Source organism: Brachyhypopomus gauderio, chromosome 11 (assembly GCF_052324685.1).
Source record: "Brachyhypopomus gauderio isolate BG-103 chromosome 11, BGAUD_0.2, whole genome shotgun sequence".
NCBI lineage: Eukaryota > Metazoa > Chordata > Actinopteri > Gymnotiformes > Hypopomidae > Brachyhypopomus > Brachyhypopomus gauderio.
In genome coordinates this window covers 9,088,363-9,104,146 of record NC_135221.1, presented here as the reverse complement: position 1 = coordinate 9,104,146, position 15,784 = coordinate 9,088,363, and the positions used below count along the sequence as shown (strand labels likewise).

Genomic DNA, 15,784 nt, shown 5'->3' with positions numbered 1-15,784 from the left:
GCTGTTTCCTGCACAATAACACAATACCTCAACAACACCACCCCTGCCCCTGCCGACTAAATCTCACTCTGAACTGAATTTATACCTAACAACACAACAGGTTTATCATGCTAAATGTGTTGTGTCACCGCTTCTGTCGACGTCAATATAATCAGATTAATCATTAATTTTAGGAGAGAGCCGTCTGCAAGGCCAATGCAGAACAGCATGTTGCCATGGAAACACCTCGCGAGAGCCCAAACACACCGTGGACTAATGGCGATAAACGTGTCCTAAATGAGCGGGTAGAGACGTGAATTCAGCCGGATTAGCCCGTTTCATCCACGAGTAGATCCAGCTCGATTTAATATTGTTTGAAATTTAATCTGTAGGTTGTACACTACTCGGAAACAGAAGCAGCGTGTTTTAACAGTAACAGTGCATGCTGGCTAAAGTGCACCCGGACAGCTTAATTTGACAAGACAGCTTAAATTCTGGTGGCTTATTCATGTTGCAATTCTGTTATCTCAATAGTTATCTAGCTTGATTATTTAAAGACTGTATTATTGTTTATTCACGAAGTTGAAGTATTTCGGTGGATAGTTTGTAAAGTAGAAGGCAAGTACATTTGTTACTTAATAGGCCCAGGTAATCAGTTGTAGGCCAATAAATAAATAACTGGGTTAGAAAGTTAGTTTATAAAATAAAACAGTGACCATACCTTTGATAACTTAACCTTTACTTATTTTCTTAACAAAAATATGGAAAAATACGACCCAATTCTTACACTTGGAAGAGGTGGAGCAGGTGTCGTGTTACTTATGAGACAAAAGGATACAAAGAAACTCTACGCTGTGAAAAAAATACAGGTTGACAGCTCTCGGAAAACCAAGACCAAAGATGCTGTATTGCAAGAAGCTGAAATTCTGAGGAATCTCAGGCACCCCCATATTGTGACATGGGCTGACACGTTTGTTGATCCAACAAACGAGTGCATCTGCATTGCTATGGATTACTGTGATGGTGGAACACTGGACGACCAGATTAAAGAGAGAACAGCAGAGGAATATTTCTCAGAGCTTGTGATTATGAATTGGTTTGTCCAGCTTGTCATGGCTGTCAACTACATCCATGCTAAAAGAATTCTTCACAGAGACATTAAACCCTCTAATGTGCTGTTAACCAAGAGGGGATTGATTAAGTTGGGAGATTTTGGAATATCAAAGATAATGAACAACACTATGGATATGGCTTCCACTTGTGTGGGAACACCCAGCTACCTCAGTCCTGAACTGTGCCAGGACGTTCCATATAGCACCAAATCTGACATATGGGCTCTTGGCTGCTTGCTGTATGAACTGTGTGCGCTCAAACCAGCTTTCATTGCTAAAAATCTACTGGGCTTGTTTTGTAAGATTATAAAGGGGAAGTATAGCCAGCTGCCTGAACGGTATTCAGATAACCTTCACACTTTGATTGACAAAATGCTATGCTTGGTTCCTGAGAGCAGACCAAACGCTACGAGCATTCTCAGCATCTCCTTTGTGCAGAAACATCTGGAGCAGTTCATTCAGCATCAGGAGACTGAACGGACAAAGGTTAATGCTGAACTTAGATCTCCGACAAAAGACTTTGCACCTACTTTGGACACCGAAGATGCAACATTAACCTGGAATGACACTGTTATCCATATGGAAATGCCCACGCCCCATGAAGCCCCAAATATGGAAGAAGATGGTGAAGTATGTCTTATTGCTAAGGAGGAGATTATCCATGGTGGAACAGAGTCTGACTACTCAGAAGACTTTGATGAAAATGACAGCATGTCATCTGTTGAAGATATTTCAAGGAAGGTTGCTTCCTCCAATCTTGACCATATGGTTCCTGAGGAGCCACATGGTAAGAAATGATGAAATTATTTACAAATTATATACTGAGTGACAGGTTGGCTTTGCAACTAAGCTTTTCATGTTCAGTTTCAAGTTAATTAAATAATTAATATACCAGAGGCAAATAATGTTAGAGACCTTATTATGGTAAAGAACAGATTTCACATTGACACCTTGAGCTTGTATTGTGTGTGGTAGCTGTTACAGTTATCTCTGATGATGTGGACACAGCTGAGTACCCAGATGACTTTGAGGAGCCTGAGGAGGATGAGTTGGCTGAAGTGGTGAACTGTGCCAGAAATGCCATGGAGTTCCCGCCAGAAGATTCCTCTGAGCTGAAAGATGCTGGTGGTCTGTTGGTTACTGTGAGAACTCTGAGGGAGAAGTACATTGGTCAGTATAAATGTTTTTGGATCAGTATTTGTCAGAAAGCTTTTCTCGAGGCCTGTACTATAGTTAAGATTTGTATTTAACAAAACATATTTAACAAAACATTTAAAATAAGTATGTCAGTATCAAGTTGGTTTTGTAATCTTTTATCTTCTGATTACAAGTCTGCTGTTTTTTTGCATTAAGACTGTGATTTCTCGTGGTTTACTTTTCAGAGGATGTTGGGCCCTTATTTTATGAGGAGATCAGTGGGCACTTTCTGAACGGCCTGAATCCAGAAGACCTGCAGCCTCAGTTCCAGCACATGGTGGGGACGGATCATCTGGAGACCTGCTATCTTATATTCAACATTGAGCAAGAGACTACATGTTGAACACCCAGCATTCTTAGTGACTTTAAATGCTAAGTAAATACTAAATCCTCTTTCATGGGTTTTGGCAACAGATACAGATACAGATACCAGGCCAACCACAAAAATGTGTTTAACGTCTTTATCAGACCATTAAATATTTCAGTTGCTGAAAAAAAACAAAACAGTGGTCACATGGTGAATTTATTCTGCTTCCGTTTGGATGCGCTGCTCCTTCTCTACATAGACAGAGGTCTTAATTGTACTTCAATGTCATACTGAAAGCTTGTTTTTAAAAAAAGATATTTAGAAACCCAACATATGTTCTTTTATCAAAAGGTATCAATAACCTTTTGAAAAACAGAAAGTCTTAATTATTTTGTTGTTTTTCATTGATTTTTTAGTGTTTTACTTTTTATTGATGTGCAATGCAGTGCTTTATGTGTGTTTTAACAAATAAACAAATTGCTTATATAGTCTTTAGTTTGTTAGGGTGGTCTCAACCATCTGTATATCAATAGTAATAATATATATGTATACAGGTATGTGTGTGTGTGTGTGTGTGTGTGTGTGTGTGTGTGTGTGTGTGTGGTCTAAACCGTTTTTAGAATATTTAAAGTTTATAAGGTTTGTATACAAGGTTTATAATTCTGTATGATAATGTGTATGATCAATGTTGTTTGTTGCTGTAGATGTTTAGGGTGATTATGTGTGGTTTTGCTAAACTGCCTTGCAAGCTAGCCTAGAAGAGGCAGTTCCACTGACTAGCCGAGTGCCTTTATTAAAATGTGCAATGCTCTAGAGGTGCAGTGGTTAGCAGATAAACACCTTGAATCCTATGAAGACTGTAACTTGTCCATCATTAATAACATAATTGTTCTTGTAACTAGGCATGGTGAATACATAACATTAACTAATGTTAAATGGTGGCTTTGCTGGAAATAAAACATTCCAGCTTAATGACTTGTAATGTGGGCTTTTTTATGATAATCCTGATATTTTTGAGGATTACTGTATTACTGATATTAAGTTTGCTAACGATGTGTTTAACTTAACGTGCATATCTGTGCGTCGCGAAAAATATTTTATGTAATGTGTGAAAACATTACATTATAATGATAGATAAATTATCAAATGATTATTCATAATGACAGTGATTTATTGGACACTGCAGACAAGTAGTCATATTTCATGGAAAAAAAATTAGTTATTATTAGTTATAAGTATTGTATTGTCTCAAATGCAAGGTTAGGGTGTTTTATATGGCTGAAAATTTCCCATTGCTAAAATGTGCATAAGCATTTGATATTTCTGTAGCCAAAGCACTATATTATGTAACCAATAGATGGCAGTCTGTAGTAAGAAGATGACGAGCAAAAAAGGGGGCTGTGTTTATTTGTGTCTATGGTTTTGCTGTTTGTGTATCTTTCATTTCTCATTATGCATTTAATTTTACTGCTTTCATTACAAGGCATGATGCTGAGGACTGCTGTTGTTATTGCTATGGTAATGGTTGTGATGATTAAAATTAAAATTAATGTTTTGCTAGACAGTGTTACAATGAGAGAATGGTAATGTAAAGAATGTGTGTGTTTTTCTTGAATTAAAGTTAAAAAAAGTTTATAGTACATTTTGATTAATTACAGTGCAAATCATTACAGTATCATTCACAACTTGTGAATGCTACATTTGGTATGTGATAGTAAAACAGTAACATTTGACTGAAAAAATGATTTTCATATAAACCACTTTAGAGCTCATAGTAGGTCCATCAACATCTGAATACTACTTTGTGAATACTGTATATCATGTAAAAACACACCAGATGTCTAGTCATGTCTCTCACCTTTGAGTGCAAATCTAGTGCAGAAATGAGAACACATCTTCTAAAATGATGAATTGAGGAGCAACAGCTGCATAACTGCCCCACATATGTTCCTTCCTCCTAACCACATTTACCTCTGTAAAGGGATGTAGCTCAGAATGGAGGAGAAAAGTGACTGTAGACTGTAGACATTCCCTTTAATTCAAACAGCCTCGCAGCCTGACTCTAGTCTAGATAGATAGATAGATAGATAGATAGATAGATAGATAGATAGATAGATAGATAGAATGTATACTTTGAATAATATATATTTTGAATAATATATTCTTTGAATAATATATACTTTGAACTGTAAAGTGATATTAGTGTGTGATTCAGTACAGTTCAGATTGTAGGAGGTCAGTAAGGAGACAGTATGTGCATATGTTCTTATAGCCAGAAGATGAAAAATGTTCATTTAACATCGAGGAAGTAATATTTTATTTCATCATCTAACATGAATCTTCAGAGCAGCAATGCGCTGTGAATGAATAATCTGACATGATGTACCTAGTAGCAAGGGCTTCATTTCATTACAGAGAACAACAATTAATGAAATTAGCAGAAGGGGCAGAAGTAGCCAAGCACTGTGTTCTCTTGATAACAGACTGGAAACACTAGGGGTGTGTGTAATTGGCATTCCTCTAAATGCTTTCTCATTATGGAGCCATGTGTCTATGCAGTACTGCAGGGCCTTTCCCACAGTGCATCAGCACTTCACTCAGAAAATGTCTTCTGCAGTGCAATTGATGACCTTCACTCCTTCATGGCTGTTATATATTTCTTTAGTCTTTAATAACTGTCCACATTGTAGAGTATGTTCTGAACTACAATTGTTTACATGGGACATGCAAAATCTCAACAGGACTTAACAGGTCAGGTTGTGTTTATCAGATTAGGCTCAGTTGTACAGAAAGCATGTACGGAAACTCAGAATGTTGCTTCAAAAGATTAGTTTGTCATGTTACTGCTAAATCCAGTCAGTATTTGAGAACTGAAGAGAACAGAATGCTCCAGGGGCCTAGATAAAGTCCTACAGAACTAATATAAAAATTTGCACTTCACTTGAACTGAAGAGTAGTGGGTTGTCACTAAAGACAAAAACAACTTATCCGATGAAAAATTCAAACCCAATCTCCTGTAACACTGCTCTTTTCTCCAGGTTACAGTCTCAGGGGATGAAGAAGTTGAAAGTCTAGACGTGAACTGGTTCCGGACAGAGCTTTTAAAAATCTCCATGAGGCTGATGGAAGGTCCACTACACTTTAAACTTATACACTATATGTCATGATGTCCATGGTGAAGAGCACAGCTAGAGGAGACGTATGACCTGTGCAGGAGGCTGGTCTTCCCACTAGCTGCCTTCCCGCTTGGCATATGACACTTCAAAATGGGTCAATATTTTGGTAATACAGAAGCTAATGACTGTGAAGGTCTGTTGCTTGTTTCTTCGGGGCTTTGAAAGTAGTGTGCTAAATGTGGTGTGCCATTGATTGATCTCCGCATGAGTGGCCAGCACTTCTCCACCAGCTCTCATCACTCGCACTCAATCAGATCCAGTCCCAGAGCAGGGACTACATTACAGCCCTGTGCCAACGTGCTGTGCCCCAGTCCTGTTACACAATGCTTGTTTCTGTGTCTTACTCGAATTTGGTCTCAGATAAGAATTCGATTTTTATTTCTGCAGTATTAACCATTAACATTATGTGATTAAATAGTAATCAACTACAAGAGAAAGCAGAAGCTAATAGAAGCAGCCAATCTTTCATACTGAAACGATCAGTGTTGATATGTTGATACACTATTTCTTATAGGGAGTATGTCAGTATACATCTTTTCAGTACAAGTGTGCTTTTTTAAAGGATGTGACAATTATCCCTATGTTGTAGTCACATGGCTATATATTTTTGTCTACTCTGAATGTGCTAGATTTTTATTATTTATAGACTAGAAAATGTCCTGTCAGGAAGAGCTAATCTTAAACAACAAACAAACCTAAAAACTGAGTGGCTAGACACTCCTCAGATTCTCAGTGCAGGAGGTTAGATTACGCCTCTGTACATTTACATGAGTTTTAAGCCTAGTAATTCAGTTCAGTGATTCTGTCGCATATTTTAAATATTAACTATTAAATAATCAAATGATTATTAATATCAAAGTAATCAATGTTATTTGTACAGTATCACTACATCCAGTAGGTAATATTATATTATATTATATTAGCTCCCTTTCTCTGTTAGTTTATGTTCACAGATTTGAACTGGTTGTTATCTGTAGGCCTACTGGTTTTCACAGCCATTATGCCATGGTGTTTCCAATTGGTCCTGTGTTCTCGGAATGAGTCATGGAAGATCATTTTTCTCTGTCTGGGAACTAAGTGGGCGGACGAGTTCACAGCAGCCAACTTCTTCACTGGCCTTGCTGACCCAGGAAAGCCGTCCTTAATGACCACTGTGTTCCAGTGACCACTTTGCTCCAGAAAACTCCATGCGAGAAAACTGAAGATATTGTTACCGTGACCTTCAACAGACGGCACTGCGTGTTGTACATAATGCCCTGTTGTGCAGTAGACATAAGAAACAGCACAGTATTAAATGGTTCTGTGTACTCACCTCACCATTATTGTGGTTATTATAAAATCCAGTGAATTTATGTTCCAGTGAAACCCACTAACTAAGATCTTTAAACCAGTCAAACCATTTATGCTGGAGCAGAGATGCACTTATTGGGATTTAGTAATATACCACAGCAGTTGTTGTCGAGATAAACCCAAAGTGGGCAAAGCAGTGCATGACAGGCGTCTTTCCAACCTGAAAGCTCTTTGTCCTTTCTAGAGCACTTAAGCACTTAAGACAATAAGAACCTCCGGGCTGCTTTAAATTACTGTTCTATCCTTGTGGCAGAGATCTGAAATATTGATGTGAGATGGTCCAAGTCCTGGCAAGGTGAATGCAGGTTGACTGGGCAACAGCAGGCATTAACCAAGCGAGCTGGAAGACGGTGACAGTACCCTGCACTTCAATTTCCCCTGGATGCGTCTCCAGGGAAGGAACACAACCCAAAGCACAGTATCTGACACACAAAACAACTATACGGAGCCTCCACACGCTAGTAAGGGCAGAGAGTTGGAAAACAGCAATCAAAATAAGAGCGCATCACTTATGGAATTCTGTTTGACAGCGCACAACTTTACAACACATGGAGAAGAGACATAGGACTATGACTGAGCTATATTGCTTTCTTTGACTGAATAAAATGACACTGGTAATGATTTGCATAACATTTGTACTGCATAAGATGTACTGCTGCAATTTCAAGCAGGTCCTGCTACATCACATCAAGTATACTAGTCAAAACCTGTTGTAAGATCCAACAAATACTTGTGACATTGAACTTTTAATGCCTCACTCCAGTAAGGAAAGCTTAAACACCCTGCCATTCTTACCAGTCTACCTTAACAAGTTTCATCCTGCTTTAGAGGCTGTTGTTAAATGAATATGACAAAGATTGGCTCAAAGTATAAATCATTAATCAAAAATGAAAGATGCACAAAAGCAAGTGTTATCTGTACGCACAGAATGTAATCTCACATAATTTGACATTATTATCTGACGTGAAGGAGACCTTGAGGTTTGATTCTTCTTTCTTCCTCTCTGGAGCCTAGTTTTATTGGTGCATTGGTGGAACAATGATGAGAGCCATTGCTCTTTCCTGATTCTAGATGCCCTTGTAAATGATCAGTGTCAACAGAACTGCTGTATGATGACTGGAGCGTGAGGTGAGAGGAGTTTATAGATTACTGATACAAAGCTCCTGATCTTGGCTTGTCTTCAATATACACTATATTGCCAAAAGTATTAGCTCACCCATCCGTAAACTGACGGAGCAGAGTCAGTGGATGCTGAAGCGTATGGTGTGAAGAGGTCATCAACTTTCTGCAGAGTCACTACAGACATCCAAACTTCATGTGGCCTTCAGATTAGCTCAAGAACAGTGCACATTGAGCTTCATGGAATGGGTTTCCATGGTTGAGTAGCTGTATCCAAGCCATACATCACTAAGTGCAATGCAGAGCGTCAGATACAGTGGTGTAAAGCATGCCGTCACTGGACTCTAGAACACTGGAGGTGCGTTCTCTGGAGTAACGAATCACGGTTCTCCATCTGCCAATCTGATGAACGAGTCTGGGTGTGGCGGTTGCCAGGAGAACGGTACTTGACTGACTGCATTGTGCCAAGTGTAAATTTTGGTGGAGGGGGGATTATGGTGTGGGGTTGTTTTTCAGGAGCTGGGCGTGGCCCCTTAGTTCCAGTGAAAGGAACTCAGAATGCTTCGGCATACCAAAACATATTGGACAATTTCATGCTCCCAAATTTGTAGGAACAGTTCTTCCAACATGACTGTTCACTGGTGCACAAAGCAAGGTCCATAAAGACATGGATGACAGAGTCTGGTGTGGTTGAACTTGACTGACATGCACAGAGTCCTGACCTCAACCCGATAGAAGAGTACAAAAGTATAAAAGAGATGCATGTGCAAGTGTCTCACTTTTACGCGGTGACTTAGGCTTTGGTGAATGTCATTATGACTACGTTACCCCTGGCATTGATCCTCACCTCACTCACCTTTCACTTGGCCAGCACCCATGTCTGTGTATGGTGCCTGTACCATGTGTGAATGAACTTCTACCTGCCACTGCTGGACAAGGACTTTCTTTGGAATGATGATATGCAAACCGATGCTTTCCGGTGCACCTGCAAAACTTTATGTTCTTTTCCATGCCTGACAATGTCACAGAATCTGTACCTGAACATGAGTTTAGGAGCGTTCTGCAACAATGCCTCAGTGCTGTAGTGCTGTATTCAGAACTTAATAGCTGAAAGATAAAACAACTCTGTATATGAGAGGCAAGGGAAGTTTATTTTTATAGCACGTTGCATATACAGTGGTGATTCCAACAGCACCACAAAAGGTTTGTTGCATAGAGAAATAAAGCTATTGATTTAAATAAAAAATAAAAAGTATTTAAACAGTACATACACTTCAAATAGAATGGTTTAAATAAACTAAGAACTAGAAGAAATGTTAGAAGTTATGCTAAAGACTTCATATTAAACATGTACAATGTTGAGATAAAAGATGAAAATGAAGACAGAAAACATTAATAATTCAAAAATAAAACTATTGTAACGGAAAAAAAAAGTTCAGATTGCGGGGTTAAATGAGCTAAGAACAGTGTTTAAAGTGAGCTGAAAACGTGCTCAAATAAAGTGAGCTGAAAGTGTGCTCAAATAAAGTTAACTGAAAGTATGCTCAAATAAAGTTTTGGGTACATACTTAAATACATCTCATGTGGAGCTCTTCTGATGTTCTCTGACAGCTTATTTAGTTTTTATCATGGGCTAAAGTTCTGCTCGACACATACTGCTCCTATAGATCGATAGATAAGTCGACTCTAACATACTAGGAGCCAGTGTGAGAATTTCAGAATGAGAACGATACGTTTCTTTCTTCTGCTCCTAGTGAGAACTCCGGCAGCTGCAATCTGAGTCAACTGAAGCTGTTTGATTATCTTTTTCAGGAGTGCAGCTAGGATACCATTATAGTAATCCATCGTGGTAGAAATAAAAGCATTGGTATGCTTTTCTATGTCTACTTTACTCAGGAAACCTCTAATCTTGTTAATGATCTTAAGGTGATAAATGCTGCTTTAAGCACAAGATATGATTACTAAAACTGAGATCAGAGGCTATATGTATGCCAAGGCTCCAAGCTTGCTCTTTAGATTTGTGGGCTCTCAAGTACGCTCCCAGATAAAATAATCTCTTTTTTATCTGTATTCAACTGCATAACCTTTTAGTCCATTCAGTTGTTGATGTTACTGATGACCTAAAGAGACCGTAGTTGTTTGGGGAGAGTGAAGTAAATGTCATTGCCATCTGCCTGTAAGATGTCAACATCGTGTTTCCAAGAGTCCAAACGACATCTCAAGTGAGAATTTTATGGACATTGGTATCAAGGACCGGAACCAAACCTATGAGAAGCTGTATTTAAATGTATGAAATTCATTACCTTAATTACACAAGTCTCAGTACTACAAGTAAGGTGGAATTCTGACTGAAATTTGTCAAGTCAGCTATGTAAAGAAACGCATTAAGTTGCGTTAAGATTGGAAATGAATTTGTAATATATTAATAACAGTGGCTTCACAACTGCAGTTTTTCTGTTTGTTTAGTTTAGATTCACATGAGTTTTTACTGTGTGAAGCATATTTGGAGAACTACTGAGTGAAAAGCTGGAGGGTATTAGTGCTCACTATATCAGTTAAAATCTCATTGGTAATAGCACTAAACTGGATCGTTTTAACCATAATTTTTTTATGTGGAGATGGAGAGGACACAGGCTTATTAGTGGATACAGATACTAATGGATACTAATGGGCTAATAATAATCTACTAATGTACTAGTGGCTTGTCCAATATGGATTTTAGTGTGAAAAAATGATGCAAACCCATAACATCACTCAATTGATACTAATTCAGGGGTCACTTGTGTAGGTGATTTTGTTAGTTTTTTGCTTTTGTTAATGTTATTGTTGATGATGCTGGAGAAATTGATGATGATGTCATGACATGAATATAACTGGTACATTCTCTTCCATAATTCAGCCACACACACCTACACACACTGACCACTCTGCACTCACCAGTCACACATGCCAATCACGTCTTCAGTCCAAATCACCTGTCTATTACCAATGATCACTATCACCTGTCCCTTGTTTAAAGTCCCCTATTTATTCCTGAGGGTTGGCAGCTATAGCGCTTTGTATTAGCTGTTAGTAAGCTTACCACTAACTGGCTGGTTTCCAAGTTTGCGTCTTGCTTCTGCGCTTCCCTGATCATTTGTATGGTTAGTTGTCCTTTTCACAGACCGACTTTATTTTGTTTGCTTGGTGAGCGGATGGTTATTAAGTAAGCGCCTGCCTGTTGCTCTATGTCTGCTTGATCCCAATAGCTCCTTGCACAGAATGTGAAACTGAGGGAATGACTATGCAGAGGCTGAGACCTGCCTGACCAAGGCATCTGCATCTGCCCTGCAAAGCACTGCTGCTGCTTCCAAACAGCAAGTGCTGGGGCAGTCGGTGAAATCCACTGACCTGCTTGTATCGTTTCACCTGTTGCCCTCCAGGCTAAACTCCTACCACATTGCTATCCTGAAAGTGTTGACCTTGGGGTGGCCTTTTGGTCCAAAGCAAAATTTATTTTGCTTACCAGCCAGAGATACAAGTCTATGCTAAATTCATGATCTGTAGGCTCTTCAGGAGAGCTAAAACGCTGCGGAGGCATTTTTACCCTGAGTGTGCAGCAGTTAAAGCCAGTGTTTCACCATCTGAACTTCAGTGCAGCCTGCAGTCAGGCCCTGAGTCAGCTGAGGATGCACTCCTGCTCTGTGTTTGAGCCCTAGAGTTCCACATGGTTCCTGCTGGAACGAGGAGGCCCACATGGGTGTGTTTTGTGGAGGAACTGAGGAAAGACCTTCAGGCACAGCATGCTTGCCACGAGGAGTTGAAGTGTCTACATGAGCTTGCATTAAGCTATGTTGTCTTCTGGAGTAAAATTCCCTCCCTTCAGCCACATTGACGAGGAGTTCCCACACCAGCACTGGACTGTTTGCTCCCAGCTGATCAGCATATAGAGTGGGGGACCATGTTTGGGTTTCCTGCCATCTATGGCCTCCCTCAGCTAATGGCCACATAAAGAGTGATACAAAGGTGAGAGGGAATCCAGAACATTCTTGGTCTCCATGTGATGGTGAGAGTGTTTCTCTTTTGGCCAGGGCCCTGAACCCTTATGTGGTTGGGAGATTTCATGCCCAGGGAATGGCCCGAGATCTCGGTGTGGTGGCACTATAGTGAGGTGGCATTTATTTCTACTACAATTGGTCATAGTGGTACATTCAGGAAGCTTTGGCTTAGGATCGCATCCATCCCTCCACCTCTCCTGACTCTGCCAGTGATTTCTTTGAGGTGGATGCGTCTACACCTGCGTCTACACCTGCGTTGCCTGCGTTGAACAACCTGTTGGAAGTACCCCCATCTACTGCCCCTATTTCCACCTGGTTCATATGGCCTAGTCACTGCTAGACCCTATTTCTAGACCCTATTTCATTTGGGTGTTTTTTTCTTTCTTTTTTTTAAACCAGGTCCTTTGAGTTCCTATGTAGATTCTGTCCGTGAGCTTGACTGATCCACAATGTGCACTCAGTGTTCCACACTCTCCAGTGCAATAGTCTGTATTTATATCTTCCTTCTATTCATGTGAAATGCTGATTACCTTACTGTCATGGGTCTGACCCGGAAAACCTTGTTCTGTGGCTGTATGGGGACGGGAGTTTTCACTGACTATGAATGGCATGAAGACAATGGATATCGGAGCAAGGAGAGGATAACTTAATACTCCACTTAATATCTGGGCAAAACATCAGTACAGTCTTAACCTTTAACCTGCTTGGAGTTGATATCATCTATCTTGATGCTCTTATTAACCATTTCTTCTAAGTCCTTCTAAGTCCTAAGGATCCATTATCCTGAGATGGGCACTCGAGTGAGCCACTCGGGTCAGAGTCACAGTTAGGTCACCTAAATTGCTTTTTAAATGATATGGTATGATCTATTTATGATTAACTGTTGTGATGTTTGACACGTTTTAGTGCCTTGTCAAACTCAAAAGTGTAAAATGTGCCCCAACCTCTCCCAAGGCCAACAGGCCTGACTAATCCGGTCACCAGTGACCAATAACAGATTCACCACCCTCAGAGAGGCATTCTCTACTGTTCCTGTCCTTCAGCATCCTGCTACTATCATCCAGCTGGATCCCTCTGGCATGAGTGGGCAGGATGTTATTGAAGTGGTCTGGTGTGAGCCTCAAGATCAAGCCAGCATGGTTTACTATTGTAAAAAGCACCCTGGCCATCTGCAGTGTTTGTGACTGAGCTACTACATTTACATTTACGGCACTTATCCAGAGCGACTTACAAAAGTGCTAAGTGTATAGTCAGAATATGCATCTCTATCTAGTATAAACAGGTTTAAGTCCAAACTATTCGAGCTCAAGCACTGCCATAAACAGTTGCCAGTGCTGATACATAGAAACAAGACAACAAAATATAAGATTAGACACAGAGCAATACCTAGCAAGACTGAAATACCTACAAGACTACATACAGTATGAGTGCAATAATTAGCAAGTGTTCCCAGAGATAAGGTGCAATTACGATTTATACCAGTGCTTCAGTAGATTAGTGCTTATAAGTGCTTTACAAAGAGATGGGTCTTCAGTCTGCGTTCAAAAACCGCGAGAGAGTTCGCTGTTCGGATAGCCAGTGGAAGTTCGTTCCACCATCTGGGAGCCAGGACAGAGAAACATCTTGTCGCATGTCTTCCATGAATCTTGAGGGATAGCGCGTCAAGCCGAGCCGTACTTGAAGCGCGAAGGGCTTGAGGTGCTGCTAGCCATGAAATTGGTCTTTGAGGAGTGGAGGTGTGGAGACACTGGCTACAGGGCAGCCAACGCCCCTTTGAGATCACTGACCAAAATAAATCCCCAGAATTCCAAGCACTCCTTGCTCACTTTCAAGCCTGCATCCTTCTGCTCAAGTCCAAGCTTGCCAGATGATCAGTTTGGTTGGTTGTCCATCTCATGGACTTCCTTTGTTTTGCAGCTCAGTTGGCAAGCGTGTGTGTGTTAAAAAAAAAACAAAACAAAAAAAACAAAACAAAGAAGCTCTAACCTGTTGTTTCACTCACTCCTCACTCCTGAGACACACACGTATGAAAGAACATAGAAATGATTTGAAAGCTACATCCTTAACTGAGGCTGATCTGGGGAGACGATATGAGGGTGTGTGAAAGATCAAATGCAGAGATCCTTGACATAATTGTCCCTGGGACTGACATTCTTTTAAAAATCACCAGCAAACCAACATGTTCAGTCAGAGGAACTAAAAGAAAACATTTGAAATTCAGCAATAAAATCTGCATTGTACTTCAGATGACTGTAGACAATTGGTAGTAATATTCCTGGCACTCATTTCAGAACTGCACAGACATATTTGAAGGATGTAAAATGATCAAATGATAACTGCTGGCATTGGAAAGAAATATTAAATAGAACCACTCTATGTTCACCTTTCTGGCTGGCCTGGGAAATGTTTATAAAGTAGAAGTTTGGTGGAGCTAATTCAGTTAATACAGTTGTAGCACTATATTCATTTCATGTTTCAGTTATGAGAATAAAATCAAGCACATGGGCTGTAATAAAATCATTAATTAGCTGAAACGTGTTAGGGAACTTTTTATTGAAATAAGCTAACTTAGCTAACTAACCACTTAACTGTGGTGTAAGCTTCAAAAGCAATACTTCAAATGTATCCAATCTGCAGTATTTCACATAGGCCTACTCCCAATTCTGTCAGTTTCTGATAAGCACTGGAATGGAAGAGGTTACATGTACACACTGGATCTGATATTTGAAAACATACTGGAAACTGAAGAATACCAACGTGACACACTGCTTGAAACTGGGGTTTTTTCCTTTATTACAGCAGATGGTGGTGGGAGGGGGAACTCCTGCTGCCTTTGTTGGTGGGTGAGGAGCTGCTCTGAGATGTGGTGATGGAGCCTGATGCTTCTTAGGGGGCTCTCTGGGGGATGGAAGTGATGATGAGGTAAAAGGTGAAGGTGGCCGAGGCGTTGGGCTGATCTGATGCTAATCCTGAGGGCTGGCTGACAGGGAAAGAAACCACCTCATTCCAGCTGATACCTGCTTGTCCAGTGGAGAAGACTGTGTAGAACGCTCATGGGGCTGTGGTGTCCCTGTCAGCTGATAAATGCGGTCATGGCTCTCATTCAAGTTCTGCAGTTTCATTGAAACACCAAACCAGCTGATGGGAGGGAGAGTCCTTAGGGGCTTGTGCTGGGTGTGCTCAATAATAGCAATGGACATGTTGTGCACCGATAAAATTAAGTCAGAATTTCAACATCCCAGTTCACCTAAAAACAGAAAGATTGAACAAACTATTGGAGAAAGCTTCTACAGGCCATCCAGTTTCGAGGATCCACCAGGAGGGCTTACCGAATCAAGTTCTCTTTTTTGCTTCAGATCCTTTAATCCAATTCTTGAGAGGCCAGTATCATACAATGCATTGAGTACGAGATTGTAGTGTCAGAGTGTAGTGTTATATGACCTCTTTGGCTTTGACAGCACATAATCTCTTTCTAAAGAGCTCTCAGAGGAGCCTGAACCAAGTGGA

At 40.2% G+C, this 15,784-nt stretch overlaps 1 protein-coding gene across 2 annotated transcripts; it reads left to right on the top strand.

Annotated features, from left to right (window-relative positions):
- The first annotated feature begins 95 nt into the window (after positions 1 to 95).
- On the top strand, positions 96 to 4,090 carry nek12 (NIMA-related kinase 12). 2 transcript variants are annotated; one of them, XM_077022944.1, is made up of 3 exons: positions 96 to 1,878; positions 2,100 to 2,261; positions 2,474 to 4,090. In XM_077022944.1, exons 1-3 carry the CDS (start codon positions 741 to 743, stop codon positions 2,629 to 2,631), a joined length of 1,458 nt encoding a protein of 485 aa, XP_076879059.1. In that variant the 5' UTR covers positions 96 to 740; the 3' UTR covers positions 2,632 to 4,090. The 2 variants fall into 2 exon arrangements, with proteins under 2 accessions (XP_076879059.1, XP_076879058.1); XM_077022943.1 differs by having other exon boundaries at positions 99 to 1,878; positions 2,067 to 2,261.
- Positions 4,091 to 15,784: the final 11,694 nt, after the last annotated feature.

Bases quoted from the DNA above. Each gene is read 5' to 3' on its own strand.
- nek12 (XM_077022943.1), top strand. From the start codon at position 741: ATGGAAAAATACGACCCAATTCTTACACTTGGAAGAGGTGGAGCAGGT. The intron at 1,879-2,066 runs GTAAGAAATGAT...TGTGTGTGGTAG, and splicing joins GGTTCCTGAGGAGCCACATG to CTGTTACAGTTATCTCTGAT. The intron at 2,262-2,473 runs GTCAGTATAAAT...TTTACTTTTCAG, and splicing joins TCTGAGGGAGAAGTACATTG to AGGATGTTGGGCCCTTATTT.